This window comes from Colossoma macropomum, unplaced genomic scaffold (assembly GCF_904425465.1).
Source record: "Colossoma macropomum unplaced genomic scaffold, Colossoma_macropomum, whole genome shotgun sequence".
Taxonomy (NCBI): Eukaryota; Metazoa; Chordata; class Actinopteri; order Characiformes; family Serrasalmidae; genus Colossoma; species Colossoma macropomum.
Genome location: NW_023494785.1, coordinates 30786811 through 30811107, shown reverse-complemented (window position 1 = coordinate 30811107; position 24297 = coordinate 30786811). Strand labels below are relative to the sequence as shown.

The 24297-nt window shown below is 39.0% G+C and overlaps 2 protein-coding genes across 2 annotated transcripts; one reads left to right on the top strand and one right to left on the bottom strand.

Moving 5' to 3' along the window:
- The first annotated feature begins 18 nt into the window (after positions 1-18).
- Positions 19-6553, top strand: LOC118814544 (cadherin-15-like). Its single transcript, XM_036580192.1, has 4 exons — positions 19-32; positions 214-467; positions 3313-3470; positions 5667-6553. The coding sequence occupies exons 1-4, from the start codon at positions 19-21 to the stop codon at positions 6138-6140; spliced, it is 900 nt and encodes a 299-aa protein (XP_036436085.1). The 3' UTR covers positions 6141-6553.
- A 6547-nt stretch (positions 6554-13100) lies between these two features.
- On the bottom strand, positions 13101-20121 carry ccne2 (cyclin E2). The gene is made up of 11 exons (XM_036579631.1): positions 20088-20121; positions 19122-19165; positions 18941-19019; positions 18792-18845; positions 17354-17499; positions 17069-17204; positions 16817-16963; positions 16484-16714; positions 16216-16327; positions 14827-14984; positions 13101-14244 (listed from the first exon to the last, which is right to left on the bottom strand). Exons 1-11 carry the CDS (start codon positions 20112-20114, stop codon positions 14137-14139), a joined length of 1242 nt encoding a protein of 413 aa, XP_036435524.1. The 5' UTR covers positions 20115-20121; the 3' UTR covers positions 13101-14136.
- Between the last annotated feature and the right edge of the window lie 4176 nt (positions 20122-24297).

Here is a 24297-nt window from a genome sequence, read left to right as displayed (position 1 = left end):
TGAAATTGGTAATATCAGATGACCACATGCTGGTATGCTATGTATATTAATTACTGCTGATAATGGGAAACAATTCATTATCAGGAAATCTGGACAGTTAAGCTGTTTAAATTGTCAAATTTAATCATTTTAAAAACGTTCAGTGTAATTAGAGCGCGTTCTACCCCCATTAATTCTTCGTGGCTGATTTGTGTTTTCTGTGTGTGCATGCAGGTGTCCAGCAGGTCAGTTGGCTGTTGCTGATGAGCTCACAGGGGTGGTGCAGTGCGCTGCGTCCCCATGCGGCCCCTCCACATGCCGGAATGGAGGCACTTGTCTGGCTCACTCCACCAAAAGTTACCAGTGCCGCTGCCCGGAGGGCTTCAGGGGCCAGTGGTGTGAGCTGGGGCAGACCAAAGCCCTGCGCCTCACTGCGCTCAGCCCCAGCTCCATCCTCGCCATCAGCATGTGCCTGCTTGTCTTCTTCGGTAAATACTGCTCTGATCCTTACAGTTTACATGTTAGCACTGATCAGCACTCAAATCTTTCAGGTCTATAAACTACTTTTGGGATAAAAGAGTACATAATTCCGTATGTGTTATTTCACAGTTTGATGCTTTCACTTGTACTGTAAAATTAGTAAAATAGATGGCTAAAAATAAGAAATACCCTTATATGAGTAGGTGTATCTTCTATGAGTAGACTGTTGAATGGTTGTGTACATACGACACGCATTTTCAGTCATCAGCTCTGTTTCAGTGGTGCAGTGTGGGAGAGTAATTGTATTTGGCCCTCTGTGACAGTGCCTCTTTCAAGACTTGCCCATACCTCCATTATTCATTAGCAGTGATGGTGAACACCTCACAGATTTGTTATAGTGCAGAGAGAGTCTGGCAGCACTGATCAGCCAACAGAAACAGACACAGAGAGATGAGTCATGGAGCACAGCCAGCATGTGTGTATGCGGGTGTGCACCTCTGACAGGTGTACTGAAGGGTTGGCAGTGCCCTCGAGGCCCCTCTGCCTGCCTTATCAACCACATTACAGGCAGCATGCCAACCTAAAGAGTTTCCCACCCAGGCTCCAATAAGAGTTGAACCAAAGCATATCAAAGTGGGGAAAAAGTATACAGTACTTACACTACTTGTCCAAAAGTATGTAGACACCTGTTCATCCAACATTTCTTCTGAGATCAAGGTTATTAACAGAAGGTTATTAAGGTTATTAAGAGCTTGTCCCCCTTTGCTGCAGTAACTGCCTCTACTCCTCTGAGAAGGCTTTACACTAGATGTTGGAAGATTGCTGTGAGGATTTGGTTGCATTCAGCCACAAGAGCATTGGTGAGCTCAGGTACTGACGTTAGGTGATCAGTTCTTGATCAGAAACTCCACTCCAACTCATCCTAAAGGTATTGGATGGAGCTCCATCACTCCAGAGAACACAGTTCCACTGCTCTACAGCTCAATGCTGGGGGGCATTACACCCTTGGCATTGGACATGGTGAGCTTAGGCTCATGTAGCTGCTCCAGAGTGTCCTATTCTATTGGAAATGCCTTTCTATAGAGATTACATAGCTATATGTGCGCAATTGAACACCTGTGTCAGTTATAGGGGTGCGGAAAATAATCGATTCTTAGATGCATCGCGATGCGGATTTGAACGACTCTGAATCGATTCACAAATGTCAAAAATCGATTTTCTAAATTTAAATTTATAACGTAATGTTGCCGGAACACAAAAGGCGGAACTTGGAAGTGCGGAAGTGCAGCGTCCGGACAGTCTGTGGCGGCACATAACAAAAACACAACTGGATGAACGAGAAATTCGACCAGCACCCTCTGCATTAAAAGCCAGGTTAGGTAAGGAGTCACAACCCAAATGTTAAGAAGAGCCATTTTGTCCTTTCAGCAAAAATCAAACCAGCTTGGGAGCCACAACATTTAATGTCCAGTATGTCTCAGTATGTGATAATGTTCTAGTATAGGCTAAAAAATATAACATTAAAACGAAAACACAGACTTACTTTGCTCTGCTTTAAGCTTTAGCTATAGCCGCTTTCCTCCCATCTCTGCCAGAAAACTTTTCCTCAAAAGTTGAATAGTTTCTTGTAAAATGTCTCTCAACGTTCGACTGTTTTATGAGGCTGAAGTCGCTTCTCATTCTCCAGCTTCTTGTTCGAATTTTCCCGTTCCACCTTAAATTCTGGATGAGGCGCCTAATGTAAATGCAGCACCATTTAAGGTGGAACGGGAAAATTCGAAAGAGAAGCGACTTCAGCTTCACAACTTTTTAGTGTTTGACAGTCTCTCGTTGCAGATTTAACGTACCAGGAAACCAACTGCGCTGCTTATAAATGCGAATAAGTCCATTCGTCTCCAGATGTTCGTCGTAAATCTTTCTCTTTGACCTTTCGTTAGCTACTAGCCAGGCAAGACTGTTTTGCTAAAATGTCTGCACACCAATCCTCAGGCGTTGAGAACCAGCAATCCCCCCAGTCTCTACAACGAGACCAAAACCAAAGTTATAAAATCACTAAAGAAAACGGTAGTAGGACAGCTGTAACATGTGCTGCATGGACATCCATGACCACTGGATCTTATGTCACCCTAACAGTGCATTTTGTCACAAATGAGTGGCAACAGCATTTCGTGCTCCAAACTAGATCAGTGAATGAGAGCCTTCCAGTTCACTTGCCACATCACTTCCATTTGATTTATTAATAAAAGATATTGGAAGTAAATTCATTATGGATCATTACAAATACTTTGCTTTAAAAGTTCCAAGTCCTCACACAGTGAGAAAATAGAAATCCTGTATAGAAAAAAAGATGCATCAAGATTCATTAATAATCGTTTTATAATCACATCACAGCCCTCTGAATCATAATCGAATCGAATCATGAGGTGCCTAGAGATTCCCACCCCTAGTCAGTAGTCAGTAGTGAGACCCTCTACAGTAACTGATGGATGAAAAATGGATTTGGGAAAGGACTGCAAGAGAATAAATGAGGAGTTCCATGCTGTGTACCCATTGAAGAAAAAAACAACAACAAAAAAACAGTTTCTTCTCTGATAAAAGTAGTATGAATAATAATACAGTGCTACTATGTATAAACCTCACTCCTAACAACATATACCATGGAAAACAAACAAAAAAAAATGAAAGTGGCATTAATGCGTTTTTAACTGTTACTGTATTTGGACCATTGTGATAATACGCTGTCCAAGAATTGTCCACACCTCCATTATTTTTCAGGAGGGTTCTCTTCATCTTCATCTTAGGAGGAATCTCTTCATCTTAACGTACTCTTCTCCCCTGACTCTTCCTTTCTAGCCGTGCTGGTGGCAGTGACCGTGTGGAACCAGAAGGGCAGTCGGAATAAGTTCCGGAAGCGCGGAGTGTATCACATCCCGGCGGAGCACGAGAGCTGGGAGGACATCCGGGAGAACATCCTCAACTACAACGAGGAGGGCGGCGGAGAGCAGGACCAGGTACACCACTGTCCACATCACTGACACATAACATATTGATTTACCTTCAGTTCCTTACTGGAAGTTCCTGTGAGAAAAAAGAGTGGAATTACACTCAGCAGGTCTGAGGCTTTTTTATGTTCCGTCCACTAGATGGCAGCGTTGTGTCATTGTTGTTAGCTGCGTCACTTCAGCAGTATTGTGCCCGTCACTACGAGTTTTGTGTAATATTAATATTAATGATATTTCACATGCAAGATACAAGAAAAGTTTATTATTGTCCTGAGTTAGTTTAGGAATATGGTTCTGTTGCCAAAAAAAAACAAGAAAAAAAGAGGAAAATAGTAAATAATGTTCCGCATTATAAAACATTGATGACTGATTAAGCTTTTAGAAGAAAAGTAGAGTTTCAAAGCCAATTTGATTTTCCTTTATTAGTTATTTAACAATTTTTTGGCTGACATATTTCAAATCTGACCTTTAGAAGTTCTGTGTTCTCTTCAAATATAAAGCCAGAACTACCAAACCTGGCATGATGTTTTCATATGCTATTCTTTCTTTTTTTCATTCTCATAGGCCTCTTCTGTCTAATCTTAGAGTTTCTTCCAACACTCCAGCTTCAGCTTTTCACCAGATGTCCACAGACATGTGTTTAAGGGGAACTTCTTCATAATTCAATGGTTGAAAAGTAAACAGTCACTCAGTGTAATTTGATGTAAAAGAATGCACTGCAGAGGAAACTTTCTGATTTTCTGGTGATAGGAACCAGGTGTTGTGATGCCAAATATAGCCATTTTATTTACTATTCAAAAAGAACAGTGAACCCACACGAGTTTTTAAATGCTAATAATGATAAAACAGTGAAACATCTTTTAAAAAAAAAACATTCTGGGCTATTTTGCCTTATTACCCTCTGCATGTCCCTCCCTGTGATGAGTGTCTTACAAGGAACCTATTGATAGCATTTCATGTAATAGCTTTCTGTGATGTAATTTCTAGACACTTAATCTTTCAGACATTTGGTTCCTATCACCACCACTGGTAAGATTCTCTATAATGGAGCATGTCACACCAAACCACTCTGATTGACTGTGTACACATCATAACAATTTAATTATGCAGAAATTCTGAAAAATTAGTGGAATTCTCCTTTAAGATGTCAAAGTTATTCAGAGCGGTTTAAAATGCTCCATTCTAGAAAAACTTACTGACTACATTCCCTCACAGAAAGTTATTACAATGAATATGCTGCCTGAGACATTGTTTTATGATAGTTTTGGGATAATATTTTGGCCTAAAACTTACTTTTAAAATCAATTGATGACAGGGCGTACATACAGGGTGTTGTAAGGCAAAACAGTCCCCAAAGAAAACTTTTTTTTTTTTAGATTCATCACTATTTGGTCATGAGCAACATTACTTACTAAAATCAGAAGACATGTGTAGGTTCACTGGTGGTTTTGGATAGTAACTAACATGGCTATATTTGCGTTGTAGACATTGTGACCACTGGTTCCTCATTCCACACCAAACCACTCTGAATGACTGTTTATATCTTAACAGTTTAATAACATCAGCTTCAATTCCAGTAACTTATGGCCTTCACTGCATATATTTGGCTGCTCATTTAGTCACCCAGCTTGTTTAGTTTTTTGAGGCTACATAAATGCATTTTTGTCTTCATGCCTTTCGTATATCCTCTATACTTCCCACAAATCTTTCTTTATCTATTATCTATCCCATTCACAGCTCACACTCTCACATAATTAAATCAAGCAGTGTATCTAACACATTAATTTTGAAGAATGAACATTAACCCACAGGGGTGGGATTAGAGGGGGCACGCGCTTGTTTGGAGCGGATTTCGCTGCAATCCAGCACCAAAAGTTTAACCAGCTCTCCCCAGACATGTATTCTCGTTGCGAGATAATAGCACATTAGTTATCATTGTGCATGTGCATTGTGCAAAGAAATTGCTAAGAACAGTAATATCAGCCATTTTGAAGCCTGAATTTTGTCCCTACTGTTGTTGGGGTGGTAAAAGCTTCTAGAAAGTGTTAGCAACATCAGTGTTATAGTAGATTTTGGACATCAAACACCATGACTGATAACATTTGAGGAAAATTGTGTATGTATTGGTCAACCTGTTACTTGAACGAAAGTAAAAAAAATGACTTGAATGAAGTGCTTGACCCCTGCTCTCTTTACCTCCCCCAGAATGCGTATGACATCACGGAGCTGAAGAGGCCACTGTGCTCCAGCCTGTCTCAGTCTTCGTCCTGCACTACGGCTCCTCTCATCAAGTCCTCTCAAGGCTCTCAGGAGGAGGTGCACCCGGGTGGGCCACTGACCTACCACCACAACCCGGGCTGCAGCACACACTGCGCCATGGACTTCAAGAACTATGTGGCGCGGATCATCTGGGAGGCGGACAACGATAGCCTGGCCTTCCCCATGGACACCTACCATGTGTACTGCATAGAGGGCGAGGGGTCCAGCGCAGGCAGCCTCAGCTCTCTCAGCTCCGCCATCCCTGAGGATGACTTCAGTTATGACTACCTGCGTCACTGGGGGCCCAAGTTCGAGGGCCTGAGTGAGCTGTACCGTAGGCCGGAGCTGGCCCTCACTTACAGGGATGCTGTCCAGAGCCAGAACCACAGCCAGAGCAAAAGCCTCGAGCAACTGCAGTAATGCCGCTTTCACAAAGATATTTTGGTATCCTTCAAAAAACTAATTGGTATGCGTTAGTGGTTTGTTGTGGGCAGAGATCGGCATGAGCGGGCAAGTCATTCAAATATGAATGCTTGTAAAGAAAAACTGCTAGTGGTTGCTGGTCCTCACAGAAGTAAGTGAAACATGCATAGCTCCTCTGGCCTGAGGCATGAGCTTTTCTTATAGATCAGGGGTGCCTAAACCTAGTCCTGGAGATCTGCCCCCTGAAGAGTTTAGGTCCAACACACAGTACTGTGCAAAAGTCAGAGGCCACTCTTCCTTTACTTCATTTCCTGTCACAGTTGGATTGTGAGAAGCAGAAAATGCAACCAACTTCTAAGACTGAACTTTGGAAGTGTGGAAAAATGTCCCTGCAGATTTCTTTGAAAAAATGAAAGTAAGCCTCCTAGAAAGAATGGAAGCTGTGGTAAATGCAAAGAGTGGACACACAAAATAGTGAAAAAATGTATATTGTATTTAGTTCTTCTTTGTTTTCGATATGTTTCTGCTTTTTTATACTGGAAAATAAGTCAATGGCTGAAGGGTGGTCTCTGACTTTTGCACGCTACTATACCTGGCTCTGATATTCAGATGCTCTTGAAGGCCTTCATTACCTGGATCAGGTGTGTTAGATTAGGGGCGGAGCTAAACTTTACAGTGTGGTAGATCTCCAGGACCAGGACTGGGCACTCCTGTCATAGATCTTTAGAGCTGGATTGTGCAGCTCTGGATGTGAACTGACACCATTTAATAGTTTCTCCTCCAACCTGCTCAACATCCACATGGCTAGCTGAAGCCCTGTCCCTGTCTCCTATTGGCTGACACCTGCTTAGGTCAGAGTATGCTCTGTCAAAAATTCTAATGCACTGCATTGTTCTTTTTGAAAGAGGTGCATTTTTGACAGAAACCAAAATTTCCTTGTGAATGCAGCCTGACCCCACATGCCTGCCAGCGAAAGTTTCCATCTTCCTGTGTGTGTTCTGTGTCCTTTATTGAGTTCCACTTACAGACTGATGGCAATCCGTCTTTTCCTTTGTGAAACTGCCATGAAAGCTTTAAGACGAACAGAAGAACGGATAACAGATGCTCTTTATTTATTCAGTTTCTCTCAGTGTGAACTGTTCAAGTGTACTGTATTTATTTTAGTCTTGAGAGATGTTTTACACACGGAACAAAAGCCAGAGAAAAACTATTTGCATTTTTTTGCATTGAGAGGCATTTTCTGTGTCCGGTTATGTTCGTATCTCCAGGAGGAGAGAACACAAACAGTCTTCGTTATTCCGAGCAGATGACCAATCAGGGCGTAAGCATGATGTGCACCCTGTTTGTCACTAGTGAGAAATACCTCAGCCCTAGTGATGAGTCCTGTATTCCATCTATTTTCCAAAAAGAGGCTGTTAAGGCACCTTAAGACTACAGGGGGAAGTTGGAAAGTCTGATGCGGCAGTTCTGCACGATTTGCTGTGCTATACAGAGAACTACAGTGGATGAGCTTCTGTCAGTGGGTGAGCTACTTTGCACTCTGGTATAAATCCTGTCATGGGTGTTCACTGTGTTGTTTAAAAAAAAGACTTTTTGCCATTCTTTTCTCTCCCATGTTGGGGTATCTGTGCAAGCTGATCTTTTCTGACACCTCAGTCTGATGTGTTTAATCAAGCCATCCGTTTCCATTCTGTTTTTAACAAGCCCTCACCATTTCCCCTCAGAGAATCTTGGAGAGTGAACATAAGTTTCAGCTTTAGCTTGATTTAGGAATTCAATTTATGTGGGTTCCTGTGGTAATTTCCTCTTTTACAGGTGCTACTCTGTCATTTTATTTCTGTCCGGAATGGCCATGTTTGTTTTTCTTCTTTCTCCTTTTAGAACATTGTAGGCCGAACTTTCTGCTGTTTTCCATTGAACCCAGCTGTAACCTGATTATGTTAGTCCCATCCAGATACACATCTCCTTTTTTTCGAGGCAGATATTGCCTCATCTTGGGGAAAAAAAGGTTTTGAATGCTGCTATTCACCATATTTAGCCACCTAGCCCTCCTGAATCAGAAAATAGTGGATGCTTTTGAACAATCTCTTAACCATTTACTTGGTCTTGGTGGTAGAACTTCATCTCCATCCTCGCTACGTAGAGAGAGCATTAGCAGAGGAGAAAAAACATAAAGTAGATGCTGCTTGCTGATTTAAGGAGCAGTTATTATGGCAGCTACAGGTATAAAGCATTACTTTATATTCACAATATCATCCTTTTTAGTTGATTATATGACCACACGACCTTCGTAGAAAATACAACCCACTAGAAACTCACTTATTTTATTGAGAAGATGTGCGAAAATATTACACTGATCTAATCAGAATAGACCTTTAGGTGACAGAACTTGCCCAGAATGTATGCATTATCTGACAGATTTCCAAAAAAGCTGTTTATAAGCCATATTTTGAAACCATAACATTGATTTGCTGTGTTCAGAGTGTTCTAGATAGCAGACTACTCCATCTGTTACACATGACTGCAGATATAACTTCATCACTTTACTATGCCAGCTTGAAAGTGAACAAGCTAACGTCTACACAGATAGCAACAACAAAACATAAAGGTTATACACCACAGTTCTGCACCAAAGGTTACAGTCAGACAAAGCAACATTTTATGTATATGTTCAAACTTTTCTGCGCTTTGGAAACTTTGCATAGCTCGCTAATGAATTCACTAATCTGCTCGCCACTCTCCCCTCCTCTCCTTGTGCTGCAAGTGCCCACTTGTATAACATAGGTGTGACGCAACTCTGAATCGAAGTTGGCGAGGGCATGTTAAAAATATATTGAAACAGGAGCAAAGTGAGACTGATAAAGTCAGGTGAATGTATTGTACAATAACAGACAGGAAAAAGACTGACTGCGGTGTGTCAAGGTCAAAACAGCGAAAAAAACAATCAATACGTAACTGTTTGAATCATTTTGAATGGCCTAAATAAATATAGTTCTATTTTTGTTGCTGTGAAAGCAAGAATATTAGATCTGCAGGATCTTCTCCCTTTTTATTTTTTTAGTGCAGAATGAGTCCTAAGAATCAGTGTTACCATTAAAAATTGGCTTACCCTACAATGCTTATTTCATAGATACATGTACGATTGGCATTTTCAACTTTTTTTTCCCTTATACTTTAGGATTTCTACCCCAAACATTGTGCTGACTAAATATGTTCTGTTAGCTTTGAATAGATCCAGACAAAACCAGCCGATCTGAGTGAGGATTTGAAACCAAGAAGAGATACGCACAAGCCCAGTGCAGTTAACAGGAGACTGCTGCTGTTTCATTGTAGACTAATAGAGATAGAATAGAATCTAGTTAAGGACATCAATCCCAGAGGCCAAGCCTGGACTGACAGGACCCAACAGCACCCACGCATGTTCCTAATGAGACTCCTACTGTGTGTGTGTGTGTGTGTGTGTGTGTGTTTGTGTGTGTGTGTGTGTGTGTGTTGTGTGTGTGTGTGTGTGTGTGTGTGCGTGTGTGCTGTCGATGGCACAATTACAAACATTCCACTCCCTCCCTCTCACAGCCGTTATGCGATCCTCGTACTGGATACAGGCCCTATGACCTTGTCATGTATATAATGTACATATATATGTTTTCTAGGGATCTAACGTCAAATATTCCTTTTTGTATTTGAATTTTAATAAATAAAATGTTTTCCTTAAAGCAGTTCAAACTGTGTGGTTGCTCTTCTTTAGTTCCAGTAGGGGACGAAACTTTTGATCGGTAGATAGACCACATTATATGTGGCCCACCAGCCAATACAGTCATGGCTACAGCCAAAAAGCACAAAAATACAAATGTGCCCACCTCGTGTCAAAAGGTATTAAATATCAAAAAACATTATGAAACAAAGCATGGACATTACAATCAATATTCTGGTGGCAAAAGGGCAGATCAAATAAGGCAGCTGGACTTTAGGTCATGCTGGTCTGCAAAATCAGTAGTTCATGCATTAATCGTTCTAAACATTTGTGTTTTCCATATTTTGAATACTTCGTGGTAGAACTTTGCAACTATCCTATGACCAGCACAATATGACACAGCTGCCTGATTTCACCAAGTAGAAGAAATATTTTTATGCTCTTTTCCACTTTTTAATTCTTTTTAATTCTTTGTTTCTGGTTCAAATTGTGATTTTTTAGGTTGTAACATCCCCCAGTTTGACCAGTCCGTGGTTCATTATGATGATCTCCTCCCAGTATTCTGCACTGTATGCATCAGTTGAAAATTTCCATAAATGTATTTGCTATGAAGCAAAAGTGGCCACCCCTGTTGGTCTTCATATGGGCGCTGAAGAATCATTGCCCCTATTTAAGTAAGCCACTTTTCAGCAACAAATTAGGGTTCACAATTTAGCAAGAAGTGACCAGCCCACAGGTATTTTGATATGATCGGATCTGGCCCCCTTTGAACCTTCTGAGATTTAGTAATGAGATAAAATATTAAGCATATTTCTTGTATCTAATTACAGTTATTTTTTGTTTATAATTTTATGCCATTTCATCCTTAATCTATTCATTAGTATGATGAGGAAAAATGCCACAGATGTTGTTGTGAGTGGGCTAAAGTGATGAAATTTTACATCATGGATGAAGATCTAACAGTACCCATTTTTTGATTACATGTAATTTTCATACTTTTATTCACAATCAATGTAGGGTTTTCTATGTTGTTATAGTCTTCTGTAGTAAAAAGAGTAGATTTGATGTGTCACATTAAATCATCAAAGCTCACTCTTCAGCAACATTCTTCAAATTTATGCTCAGACGAGCTCTGAGAACATAAGAACCAAACCTTAAATCTTAAATCTATATTAAAATACTAAATACTAAATAATAACACTAATACTAAAATTCCAGATGTGGACATTAATGGCTGAATGGCTGTAATGAAATATCATATTTTGCATACTTCTTTCATGTAATTCGAATAACACATTTAATTTCATAAATGTTTTCCTTATTAAGCAACAGAGTAGATCAACTGAGTGAGAACCTTCCAGAGAATAAGAACAATCTCAGTCTTAATGGTTGCATGTGGGGCACTTGGAGAAAGTGGGGGGGTTTCTTTGTTTGAGTGATTGCTGGGGAGTGTGTGTGTGTGTTGGGGGGTGTTTTAGGAGAGCTGAGTGTGTTATGGGGGAGCTGAAGACCGCTAAGGAGGGGGTGCCTTTTCCCAGGCCTACACAAAGACTCACACAACAGCGGCATTGTGAAGAGAGGAGCCCTGCGGCTCCTACACCAGCCAGTTTGTCTGGAGCAACACCTACGAGCAGAGGCCCAAAGACACATACAAGTGTAACATGGGCTCAATGTCTCAGCCATGCTTTGTGCTCACAGCTCAGTCACAGTCAGATGGGTTTTTTTGGACATTAGAGAATGATTTTTCTATTCAATCTCCAGCACCAGGCATGCACAGTGTTAGTTACAGCTAAGCAAAGCCATAGTTACTACCACTCTACTGTTATTATTACTATTACTACTGCTACTAAAAGGGTTCCTCTGCTATTATAAGCTTGACATCGTAACAATAGCAGAACCCTTTTAGGGCTAAACAGAACCCTTTTCAAAAAGGTTCTATATAAAACCATCAATATGAAGAACACTTTCATGATTCAAAGAACCCTTTACTCGTTCTGTACAGAACCATTTTCTTTGCTAAAGAACCATTTATTTAAAGAAATTTTAAAAATAGCTAATTTATCTACATTTTACTTGAGAATAATTGAGTTAAAGTAACTAGTAACTGTTTTTGATCAACAATACGAGACATTATATGTATTAATCCACCGTGTCTGAAATATCCTTTGGATTTCTAAATGGCTTTTCACCAAAGACTATGATTTTTAATAAATCCAAATATGATTGTGAATAAAAGTGTAATTAAAACGGATATGTAATGGATAGTTTTAGTTTTTCAGTGTATAACTATTCAAAATCATCAATTTAGGCCAATCAGAATATGTTCTGTGGCATTTTTCCTTATCACATCATTCCTTATCCTGTCATTTTTCATTCATAAAGGCACAAACAATGTAAATGTACCCTCACAATAGGTACAAAGGTACAACAGTGGTTTTAAGGTTCAACTGTGTGCCTTATTTTTATTTTTTTTTTTTAGAGACACGAGAGGGTGTATGGAGTCAATTCACTTGAAAAAAATGTAATTGCAGTAGATTATGGTACAATTATGTTGCATAACTAAAGGTACTGAAGACAAACCCCTGAGGGTTTTTCTGAGAGTGTACTAAATTTACTTGTTAGGTATGAATTGCGAGGTTTTACACTAGAAAACATATAAAAACCGAGACCTATCACTTCATTCAGAACAGCTGAGTTGCAAAACAGCTGTAGGTGTCACGAAAGTTGAAACGGCTGTTTTAGAACACGGATAATTAGGATTAACCCGAGTTATTGTAGGAAACTCTCACTAGATCATTTCACACTCTCCTGACAAAACCAGCCTTCACACTGCATTAGAAAAGCAGCTCCTCTGCCAGGCAGATGTGAGCAAAGGCCACAGTGTGAAGCTAACACTTTGTTCTCACAGGTCTAATTCGTCACTCAGGACAAAAATAAAGGTTTGTTTTGTTAGTGGTCTGCTTTATGATCTCTTTCTAGCTCGATCGTGACGATCAAGCAGCGTCCACTGCAGGGATTTCAGATTTAGTTTTTCTCCGCTGCTTACAGACTGTGCGCTGGTGCACAACTCAGAATATCTGAAGCTTCACTGGGTCAAGTTCTTAACATGTTTCACAGCATTTCTGTCACTAAGTAAGTATGAATGAATGCTTCCATTTCACATCAGCAGCCAAAAATATGCTAAAACAAAAGCACAAACTGTTGCTCCTTTAATATATTTCACATTAGAGATTTACATTGAAGCAGTGAAAACATTTCAACACAATACCATATGTACACACGTATCCTCTCCTGTACAGCTTTATAGGGTTAATTTTACACCGTCTTCTAGTTTACAGGCTCTGGATTTGGCTCCTAGCTCTCTGGGAGTAAAAAAACATGTATCAAGCTGTGCTACATGTGTAAGGCTCAGTACAATACTGCGTCTTACAGTTATTTTAGATACAAATTCATAAATAAGCAAGCATTCAATTAAATATTTGCCTTTGGCAATAAAAATGAAATGGAATTCATAGCAATATGAAAATTACATTTAAAAACAGAAAAACAAAATGGTAACATCCAAAATTCTGCAATTTTAAATTTGTTAAGCTCATTTCAGAGTGGAAAATACAAGTCTTTAAGGAATGTGTTCCTATGAAATAAATGCAGCACGACTCCTCTGCACCAGCTTCAAGCACAGCAAGTAGCCTTCAGTAACTGACCACTCGCACGCTGCAGGATTTCTGCTTCACAATAACCAGAGCTTAACAGCACCATTGAATAGAGCAGCTATAGCAAACGTACTTATGTACACGTTTATATTTAAATTATTAAAAAATAATAAATCTCACACACACTGTCTCTAACCATAAAGGAGCAGCAATCGTAAATGCTGCCACTTGCTCATGGTAGATGTTTGACAAAGAGAAGCCCTAAAAATGTCTATGTAGGACTAAAATACCTGTAAACATTGCCTTAAGTCCTTAATGAAAGGCACACTGGACTGCTATTTTGTGAGATCAAACGCACTCACTTCACCTGACCACTGTTTTCTGAATCGTATAGCACCACAGCTGGGCCTGTGTTGCTCTTCCCAACACTGATGTACACACTTAAGCAATGCTTATTAAGCCCAGTTTAAGGCTTCTGCTGAAAGTTCTGCACATAAGTTCACGTCTCCTTGGGGAATGAGGCCGAATGGGGACCTCTTAACTTCTTAAACCTGTAGTGTTGTCAGAAAGGCGCTGATAGGCTGTGACTGCCAGATCATGCAGATCAGAGATGAGGATGGGCCAGCAGATGGTTATCCTTCTAAGCCTCTCAGACGTTAGCGGGCTTCTCTGTGCTTTTGGGTGGAGTCAGCAGGCCTCCAACAGGCACTGGAGATAACCGGTCCAAGTTCTCCTGCTGTCGCTGATGAGCGTTGTTCTGGGGATAGATAAATGAATATTAATATTTATTTAAAAATTTGGCAGATCTTTGTTGCCATTTTGCAAGAATGTATATAACGTGAGGCAGGTTAGGGCACGCTGTATATGAGTATTTGAATGCTGCTGCTACACCTCCACCAAAATGTATCATAATTATGTATGACTCATTGTGCTTAATAGCCAGTTGCCTCTTATGTAGCACTTTATTTGATTCATGTTATTTAAATAGGCAACCATTTTTTATTTAAGGATTTACAACGACAGCTTGACCACTAAGGAGTAAATTATATTTTTATTTATAATATTTTTTTTAAATATACTTATATTTAGTCTTGGAAATGTTCTAAAGTGTTTATGTTTATTTAGCCAACATAGTGTAAAATTCAGGGGTTGAAATAAAAATAATTATTATAATAGGTGATTGGTGCACCCCTAACAACAACAACAATAGTAATAATAATAATAATAATAATAATAATAATAATAATAATAATAGTACTACTCAGCTTTTAATTACCAACTCATAATCAAGAAAAACAGGGTGAATATAAAATGATAAAGTGATAAAACCAGCTCTCACCAACATCGCCAGATAGTCTACATGTGTCTGAATGTTGTGTCTGTCCTCTGCTGCCACCTTCTTGAAGTCCTTCAACCTGGGCCTTCCACACTCACTCACTGTCCTCATGAAGGGGGTCATCCAGCGGACACAACTGGATATACTGTCCCATGTCAGCCCTTAAACAAAATGACATACATAAACATTAATTTCTAGTGCACCTGAAACAGTATTCTTTATGCAACACAGTCCAGTTAATGAGCTGAAAATTAGTACCATTATCCATGATCACTATTCAGTGGTGTTATGTATTCAAATGGAAGGTCTTTAGTATTGTAGAAGACACTTTGCGGACCACTAACAACTTCCTGACCATTATTCTTAAACACTGAAATCTTGCAAAAAAATATAAAAAGCTAAATAAATAAGTGGTTAAGCATTCTGTAAGCCAGTCTGGTGAACAGTAAACACATGTACATACGCTTAACTGAAGAACAACAACTGTAAATGCAAACTGTAGTTTTTGACGAAATGGTTCAGCAAAAAAATCCATTTATACAATTTTCCACTTAACCCAGATGTAGTCAATCAGCCAAGACATGTTTGGTGTCCAACTTTTGCTTTTTTAATTTAGCTCTGGAGCTACAAGTCTAATGTTGTTGGCAAACACTAGAAGTCAACAGTCACCCAAATCTTTTATTTAAATACATCTCCAAATCTTCTCTCAACTCATTTGAACTGCATACGGCTTTTTATTTTGGTCGCGCTGACTTGTCAAAGTTGTTTTGGACAGTATGACTTACTGTGAACCTTAAAAAATTTACAAAACCTCACCGTGTGGCTGAAGACTGTGGGCAGCCATTTTAGATAACCCTCCCATTTTAAAACGTATATCTTCCGTTCGAAAATTCAAGATTAAATACATATTTATAAAATGAACGACAGAAACAACATATATTTTGTAGTATATAAATGTGTGACATCTGTTTAAGCAGAGGGGAGGCAGAACTCAGCACGGCTCTTTTCTAAAATGGCTACCCGCTGCATTCAGCTACATGGTGCAGTTTTGTTCATTTTTATAGTTCAAAGTAAGTCATGATGTGCCCTAAATCACACTGACAAGTCTGTGACCATAATAACTGTATAATAATATTAGCCTGAGGGCTGTTTGAAAAAACTTCTGAGGTTGTATTTATGGGAATGTTTTGTGTGACAACTGACCTCCAGTGTAAGTGCTAAACTACAGAAGCAAAATTTGGACACCAAACATTTTTTGGCTCATCAACTGCATCTGTGTTAAATCAAAAACTTTTACATGTGATTATTTGCTGAACCATTATTTTAACAGAATTCTGTTCAGAAACTAAGTACATGGACAAGAACCTTTACAGAAAAAGTTTATGCCCTTACCTGATACTCTCTGCACAGTTTCAAAGGAGGTAAAGTGACAAAATGCAGCAGCAGCCAGAACCCCATACTGGTAATCTAAAGAGTTAATGTCCAGTATACAAAGATCCAGCAACTGTAAAGAGAGAAATTTATTAATGTTAATAGTGGCAACTGTACACAGTTCAATTTAATGATATACACACACACACATACACACACATACACACACATACACACACACACACACAAATATATGTACATTACTCTAACACATATATACCACTCTTACCTGGGTAATCTGTATGTAGGTTTCCTGAGAAAACTGAGGGACAAGGAAATTTGGGCTTTCTTTCAAAGAATCCACTTGAGCATAAAGTTTCAACCAAGAGATGACTGTTTCTGGACAAAGCTGCCAGTTTAGTGCCTTCAGCATAACAAGTTCCATTTCAAGGATTTCATCCTCATCACAAGCACCGTCTGTGACATACGCAAACTCTTGAAGCTTTGGTGGGTAGATTTCCTGTATTTAAAAACACAGGGCTGAGTTAGATATCACATTGTACAAAAAAAACCACAAAACTACAAAACCCACTACATGGGCAACCAAGTTCCATTTCATTACCTCCATTTTGGATGCGATGAACAGTGAGGTAATGCCAATGAGCTGCAGCTTATTCTTGCCAATGTCTTCCTGAGTGAGCATGAAGCGATCGAAAAAGTCCTGAGCCAGATAAAAGGTCTCACGATGAAGTGTATACACTTCACTCACCTGGACACAGAGAGAAATTTAACATGTTACAAGCAGTTCACAGTTAGTCCATTTGCATACATAACATAGGCAAGTATCAACTTAGGAGAAATGTAGGCCACACACCTCTAAAAGCCAGTCAAGGAGAATAGCCCTCATCTTGGGTTGCAGGTTGGGGTGTTGCTGTATGAAGCCTTTGTCATGTACATACTTCAGTTCCTTGTTTAGCATCTTTATCCACACATCATCTGAACTGGCCCAACTGTGGAGACAGCATGAAAAATTTACGCATTTTAAAAAGAAACAAATTCAATCAACACAGTATATCGAGAAACAAGTAATCACAGCAGGAAACTCAACAGCCTCACACAATTCTGAACGCATGATCATTCAATCTCTACTGAATCTTACCTGAGACAAGGCAGAGGAGAAGGCTTGATGAACAGATTCTTGAATCTGAAGTGTTTAAAACCAGATAAGTTACTTGTCTCATCTAGCTCCTTGTGAGGAGTCTCAACAAGGACGCAGGGGCTAAGGTCACCTTCTACCCATCGATTCTACAAGAACACAGAAAGTACATGTTAATTCAGAGTTATTATGCTGCTTACAGAGTATTTTACACCAGCCACTAAGAATGCACAATCAGAATCAACTGATTTTTCCTCAAAACACATTATAGGTCACTTTATTATTTTATTTTGACTGATCTTTGATATAAATAACATGAGGCAGGTTAGTGCACTTGCACTAAATTTCAATGCTGCTGCTACACTTGGCATATGAGTAGTAAATGTATAATTGTGCTATGTTATAACACAGTTATACACTTATTACTCAAATAACTTATTGTACTAAATAGCCATTTGCAACCTACTTACGTTAATTTGATTTAAAAAGGCAACAGATTTTTCATTTATTTTCATTTCAGGAATTTAAAATGCCAGTTTATTTAAACCACAAATAAATCTAATTTATATTGTAACTTTGGCTAATGCTAAGTACAGGCTCACACGCTGGGACTTTCAGGTTTTTAAAGTGGCCATAAAAATTCATGATCATCCTTACTAAAATAAATAAAATAAAATAACAATAATAATAGATAATACTGTATTACGGCCCTCAATTACATTAGGTTTCATATGATAAAAAATATATTTTTGTAAAAATCTGATTATAAAAATCTTTGTAAACAACTAGTGTAGAGCAGCTACACAGTAATAAGCAGTTGGTTGAAAGATGGCACATTCTGCTATAAATAGTTTTTTAATTTATTTTTGCCACTCTTCATTTTTTTCCTCCGTCCCTTCATTTCTGATATACACTCATTGTGGCACTACTCTCCCGCAGATGCATTTTATCCATTGCAGTTTGCTTTAAAATGCTTTTAAAAAAATAAATTACATAATGTGACATCAAGTGTAATCAAGTAGTAAAATATTTTTGCCCATCATCTCTACACCCTCCCATCCATATAGACACACACATACTCACATTCACAAACATGCATATTACATATATATCCCTCTACATATATATAAATATATCAATACGGATGAAATGCGGCCCAGCTGAGTGCAGACTCCTCAGGCCAACTCTTCTCCCGCCAGCTGAACAAAGCTAGATTTCGCGGGCTGAGTGGGAGGGGCTACAGTGACGCTGCTCAGCCTTGCGTCACCACGCACAGATAATTAACCCACTGCCCCCATTAAAAACACCTCTTCATTACTTTATAAACAAAAACTCTCTATTCATATCGCAACCGCGGTTCATTAGTGCGAGCATTGCGGATGTTTCTGTTTCAGAGTCTCTCCAAGACACCAAGATCTGTCTATAAACACTTCTCACTCACCTGAATCTCATAACTCTGTTTCTTGGCTGTTCCTGGCATTTTCCTCTTGCATGGCTGAAAAGGGAACACAGTTATAATTTAACACAAGGCATGATGAGTTATGTATTAAATGGAACCGAGTTTTTTGGTAACTTAATCTAGTCAGCTACCTCAGCTTTTCTTTTCCTTGGACATTTGATGCCCTGGTCTGCAGCGTTTTCATCCCTTTCTTGGAGTGTGTTACGACAACTGTACAAAAGAAAACAGTAATTAATGTTTGTAAAGAATAATAAAGCCACCGAGCAGCCTTTTAAGCAGATGGTTTAACGAGACTATTTAACCGCTTCTCACCTGCGTCTTGACATTTTTCCAATCGCAAATATTGGCTGAAACTCCTGAAAATGAGGCAACAATAATGTTAGTTTTATGACTAAATATTTTTAATCCGTTTACTCAAATTGAGCAAGCAGAGAAGCACAAAAAAACAAAACCAACCCATTTCACAGCAGGCTAAAGAGCTACTAGCTAGCTAGGTGAACAGGTCAGACATGACTAGCCCAGTCTGGTCGAATAAAGACCAATATTCAGACTAGTTTAAATTAAATAAACAGAAAATTTACAAAACAGTGACCCTGTTGGTTAATCATCTGCATAATCCATGTACTATCATGTAGTTACAGGATTATTATACAGTAGTTTTCTTTAACCGAGCGAGTTTGTGAAAGTGGAGTCCCCGCCAATTTATCTGAAGCGGGAGGACAGACTGGAGGCGACCCGCCTCAAACACAAAGCCAACAAAAGAGCCCTTACCTGCTAACTTAACCTTCTCACAGTCAGCACACTAACCACCTAAAGCCTGCACACTTTTATTTACCTAAAAAACCTACTTATTTTATTCATCCACCGTATTTTCCTCCCTCTTCCTCACAATATGAGTTCGGCTAACGAGCTAGCCATGTACACACAGTCCACTGCCACGTAAAAGTTAATGTAACTGACTGACCCAAGTCTGCTAACCTAGCTGACTAACTAACACGTTAAAAACTGAAATCTCTCTTAATCTGATCTAATCAGAAGCGAATCTGTGTAATAAAAATCTGAACAGAAACATGTTTACAGCCACCAGCTAGCAACAGCTGCAGAACTGGTTGGCCAGCCAGTCAGCTAACCTAACCTACAACTCCCCAAACCTAATTTAGCTCCCTCGCTAACCGTAAAAATAACTAATACACGAGACACAAACAGCCAGTTCCCTAATTCCTGCAAGCATTAAAATATAAAACTCAGCTGAATCCAGGAGACGGTGCAGCTACTCACCAGCTGGAGGAATGAATGAACAGACATCAGCTGGCGCCGGCGCCAACCTTTATAAAGCAGGGGGACTCTCACACTGCGCATGTGCGGCGGTCCCGGTGACCGTAGAGCCGCGACAAATTCAAAATACACCGCCACCGTATTTTACACATCAGAATAATCACATTAAAGAGGATGTGCGGGGGCTAAAGCAGTCGCCTTCAGGCAGTTTTACTGTGATTTTACAGTATTTCTCCACAGATCGAGCCTGAAAGCCCGCGCGCCGCTCTCTGTGCGCAGAGAGACTTTGTTTGGTGATTTTTTTAAAAAAGAGCGCTTTCCTGATTTCCCGGTCAAACCGATCTGGCGCCCAAGGACCAAACACACGAAGTCCGCTCACTTCCGTCAGAGAAAAGACGCATTTTAAAGTCTTTTACAGCTTTTTTGGGGGATTAACTGACACTTCCTGGTATGAGAGCGGGACGGGGGAGGAGCCTCAGACTCCTCTGGCCAATGAGAGCCGATCAGACAGAGACAACGTGCTCCTGCTCGAAAAGTGTAAACAAACCCGCAGGAGAGGCGCTGTCAGAAGAGGGAGGCTGCAGGACAGCGCACAGCGGAGAGGGTTTGAGTGGATATTGTGGCATTTACACCAGATTGATTTTATTCAGTTTGTGACACATTTCAACGAAAAATGGAGCGAATGTGTGCCGGAGCGCTGCGGACTGAAGGGCGCGCTAGAGGACCCGCACACCTCTAAAACACCAGGAGCGGTTAAACAGGCCTGGATCATACTGACAACACCCAGCGGTATATTCACAGTATATCACGGTGTCAGATGATGTTCACGTTTGCATTAATAGAGTTAATAAGTCAGCATTGATGAAGTTAATGAGACCACGCTGACAAAAATCATAGAAACCATTAAAATTCTTGTTGGTTCCTGGTGGTGTCCAATCGTCAGTAATGGCAGGTAATAATAACAGGTGTAATAATAACAGATGTTCTGTGACTGATTCCAGATGCATTTGATGGTTTTCTAATGGGATCTGAAGGTGTCCTATGGGAAACTAGTGGTCTCTAAAGGTAACCATTAAGCTAGTTCCCATAAAAAAACAAAACTATTAAGTTTCAATGCAAATGGTTCTGTTTTTTTTTTTCACTATAGATTCCTGAGTGCTGGCACTGTGTGCTTATAAAGTATCTTACAAACCTGATATTGCTTGTTTTGATTGGACTGTTTTGTTCAGATTTCTTCTCTAAAAATGACACCAAATGGAAACCTTACACATTATTGCAAACATAAATCAGACTGAAAGGAGCTGTTTATTTTTTGGGAGGATCTTAAATACTATTTATTTATTTATTTATTATGAATTTCAAAACATTCTAAAATACCCAGCAAATGACTTACATAGCAGTTATCTGACAGATCTCCTGTCTCACTAAACAAGATTTTTTGCTTAGCCAGCTAAATTTGAACAAAATAATTCAGAGTGATTTGATGTGAAAGAGTGTAGAGAAACTTGCTGACTTACATTTCTTGACAGTGGTGGTGATAGGAACCAGGGGTCACAATGTCTACAACACAAATATAGACATTTTATTTACTATCCAAAACCACCAGTGGATCTTTACGTGTCTTCTGAGCTTTTATATGCAATAGCGATGATGATGCTGATAAAATAGTAGTGAGTCCGAAAAAATAAGTGTTCCTTGGGAACAATTTTGTCCTACAATGCCCTGCATGTACCTTCTGCCATGAATACTTTTTTAAAAATATATACAAGGCCAAAATTTTATCACAAAACTATCATAAAACAGTGTCTCAGCCATTAGGCAGCGCATTCATAACCAATTCAATGTAATAGGTTTATTTGAGGTAGCTTGAAGAGGCATTAAACTCTTCAGATGTGTGGTTCCTATTACCACCACTATGAACAAGTATGACTTCACAAGTTTCTTTAGAATGGAGCATTTCTCATCGAACCACTCTGAATGACTTTGTTTACATTATGCAGAAATGTATGTCTATGCCTAAATTTTGAAAAATCGGTGGAATTCCCCTTTAAGATGTCAAAATTATTCAGCGTGCTTTAAAATGCTCCATTCTAGACAAGCTTACTGACTAAGCTCCCTCACAGAAAGCAATGACATGAAATTGTTATGAATATGGTGCCTGATGCTTGAGACATTGTTTTATGATAGTTTTAAGATGTGATTTTGGCCTAAAACCTTTTTTCTTTAGATACATTCATGGTTGTGTGGTACATGTAGGGTGCTGTGAGGCAAATATTCCCTAAGAAAACTTTTTTTTTTTTTCAGATTTATCACTATTTTATCATAAGCAACAATATATATAAACTCAGAAGACACATGTGGGTTCACTGGTGGCTTTGGATAGTAAATAAATTGGCTATATTTGTGTCATAGACATTGTGACCCCTGATTCCTATCACCATCACTGTAATAAATCTGAGTATGTTTCTCTAAAATGAACCATTTCACATCAAACCACTCTGAACAACACTGTTTACAACAAATGTTGACAAATAAGTGGAAGTCTGCATGCCTAACCTGCTCCTGCTGCAAGTCATCAGCTCTTAGTTTGTTGTATAGCTCACATAAAAACAAGACATTAAAAATGTAACAACAACTAAGCAAGCCCTTCATGATCTTTCCATCATCAACCACATGAAAAAATCCAATAAATCATACTACATAAAAACAAAGAATATAAAGCAATTATTATGCCAAAAAAATGCTGACACGGTGGCAGTAGAGCCAGTGTTGATTTTTGGCGTTCATTTCATTTAATCAGCCGTCTGCACATTTACACAGGTACTTCCCTGATACAAGTGACACAAACAGCTTCCATCACAGCTCTGCTGAAAAAAACCAGCACAGACCAGCATGCATTTCATGCTAGCTTGTGCTGGTCTAAGCTAGTTGATGCTGGGCTGTTGTTGGTTTAGCTGGTTTCCCAGCATGGTCATGCTGGTTGACCAGCATATCAACATCCAAAACACAATGGTTTTGCTGGTGACCAATCATGCTGGTCTTTGCTGGTTTTTCTAGCAGGGAAGTTAAACATTAACAAAAATGTAAAAAAAAGAAAAGGTTCTCACAATGTAAATCTACCCTCAAAAGTATAGTACTGGTCATAAGGTTCAATTGTGTATCTTAAATTAGTTTTAGATACACTACAGTCACTTTCTCAGGAACAAGCGACCTATTTGTACATTTTTGTAAAAGTTTCAAACAGATAAGTGAAATAAAAAAGCCTGGAGTCGAGACAGTGAAAATGGAATCAATGTAACTTTAAAAATATATAAATATATATATAAATATATATAATATATAAATGAATGTGGTACAACTATGTTCCCTAACTAAAGGTCCTGAAGATGTACCCGTGAGGTTCCCACCAGTTTAGCACCTTTATTTCTGAGAGTGTACATCTGGTGTGTTGGGTCATCACCTCATAAACACACGTATGTATTAAGAGGGATTGATTGTATAAGTCAAAATGTCTCACATCTGCATCATGGCAATGTTTAATTTATATATATATATATATATATATATATATATATATATATATATATATATATATACGTTTATGTGTGTATAAGAAGCGAGAGGGGGCACGCAGCAGGAAGTTTAATGTCTGATGGGGTATGAGACTGTAAAAAGTTTGGGATGTTAACACATCCTCTGAGAACACACTTCTTACACACATTTTAATGCACAGTTACTGTTTATTTGTTGAATTTTACATACTGGGGAAAAATGATAAATTCATGAAATAAATAGAAATGTGCAGAAAATGACATATTTAACTGTGCTCTCTGTAGAGGATGCACAGCTTATTTTGATTTAGAAACGTCATTTGACCGAGGATTTCTAAATTTTGGCAGATGTCTCTTTGAACATGGCTAAAAACAAAAACTATTATAGCAGTATGTCAATACCAAGTCAGACAATACATTGCTCTACAATGAAAAGTAGAAGATGGGTCAGTTCTAGTCAACCTACTGATGTGAACCAATTTTGTAACATTAAAAAAAAAAAAGTTGCATGAATGTAAGAAATGATTTAAAAGAGTTTCCCAGAACTGCAGGCTTCCAAGTAGGAAAGAAGTGTGGTTTGTCACCACAGTGCTTGAGAACGATTTAGCTCATGGACAATGGGGACCTAAACTTCAGCGGAAAAAAGACACTTGTGCAACACG

What these genes read in the sequence shown, in the direction of transcription:
- LOC118814544 (XM_036580192.1), top strand. An exon ending in GTGCCTGCTTGTCTTCTTCG is followed by an intron (nt 468 to 3,312) that starts GTAAATACTGCT and finishes CTTCCTTTCTAG; the next exon opens with CCGTGCTGGTGGCAGTGACC. An exon ending in GCGGCGGAGAGCAGGACCAG is followed by an intron (nt 3,471 to 5,666) that starts GTACACCACTGT and finishes TACCTCCCCCAG; the next exon opens with AATGCGTATGACATCACGGA.
- ccne2 (XM_036579631.1), bottom strand. Translation starts at nt 20,114, where the DNA reads ATGTCTGTTCATTCATTCCTCCAGCTG. An exon ending in CAAGGAAAAGAAAAGCTGAG is followed by an intron (nt 18,846 to 18,940) that starts GTAGCTGACTAG and finishes TTCCCTTTTCAG; the next exon opens with CCATGCAAGAGGAAAATGCC. An exon ending in AACTGTGCAGAGAGTATCAG is followed by an intron (nt 14,985 to 16,215) that starts GTAAGGGCATAA and finishes ATTTTGTTTAAG; the next exon opens with GGCTGACATGGGACAGTATA.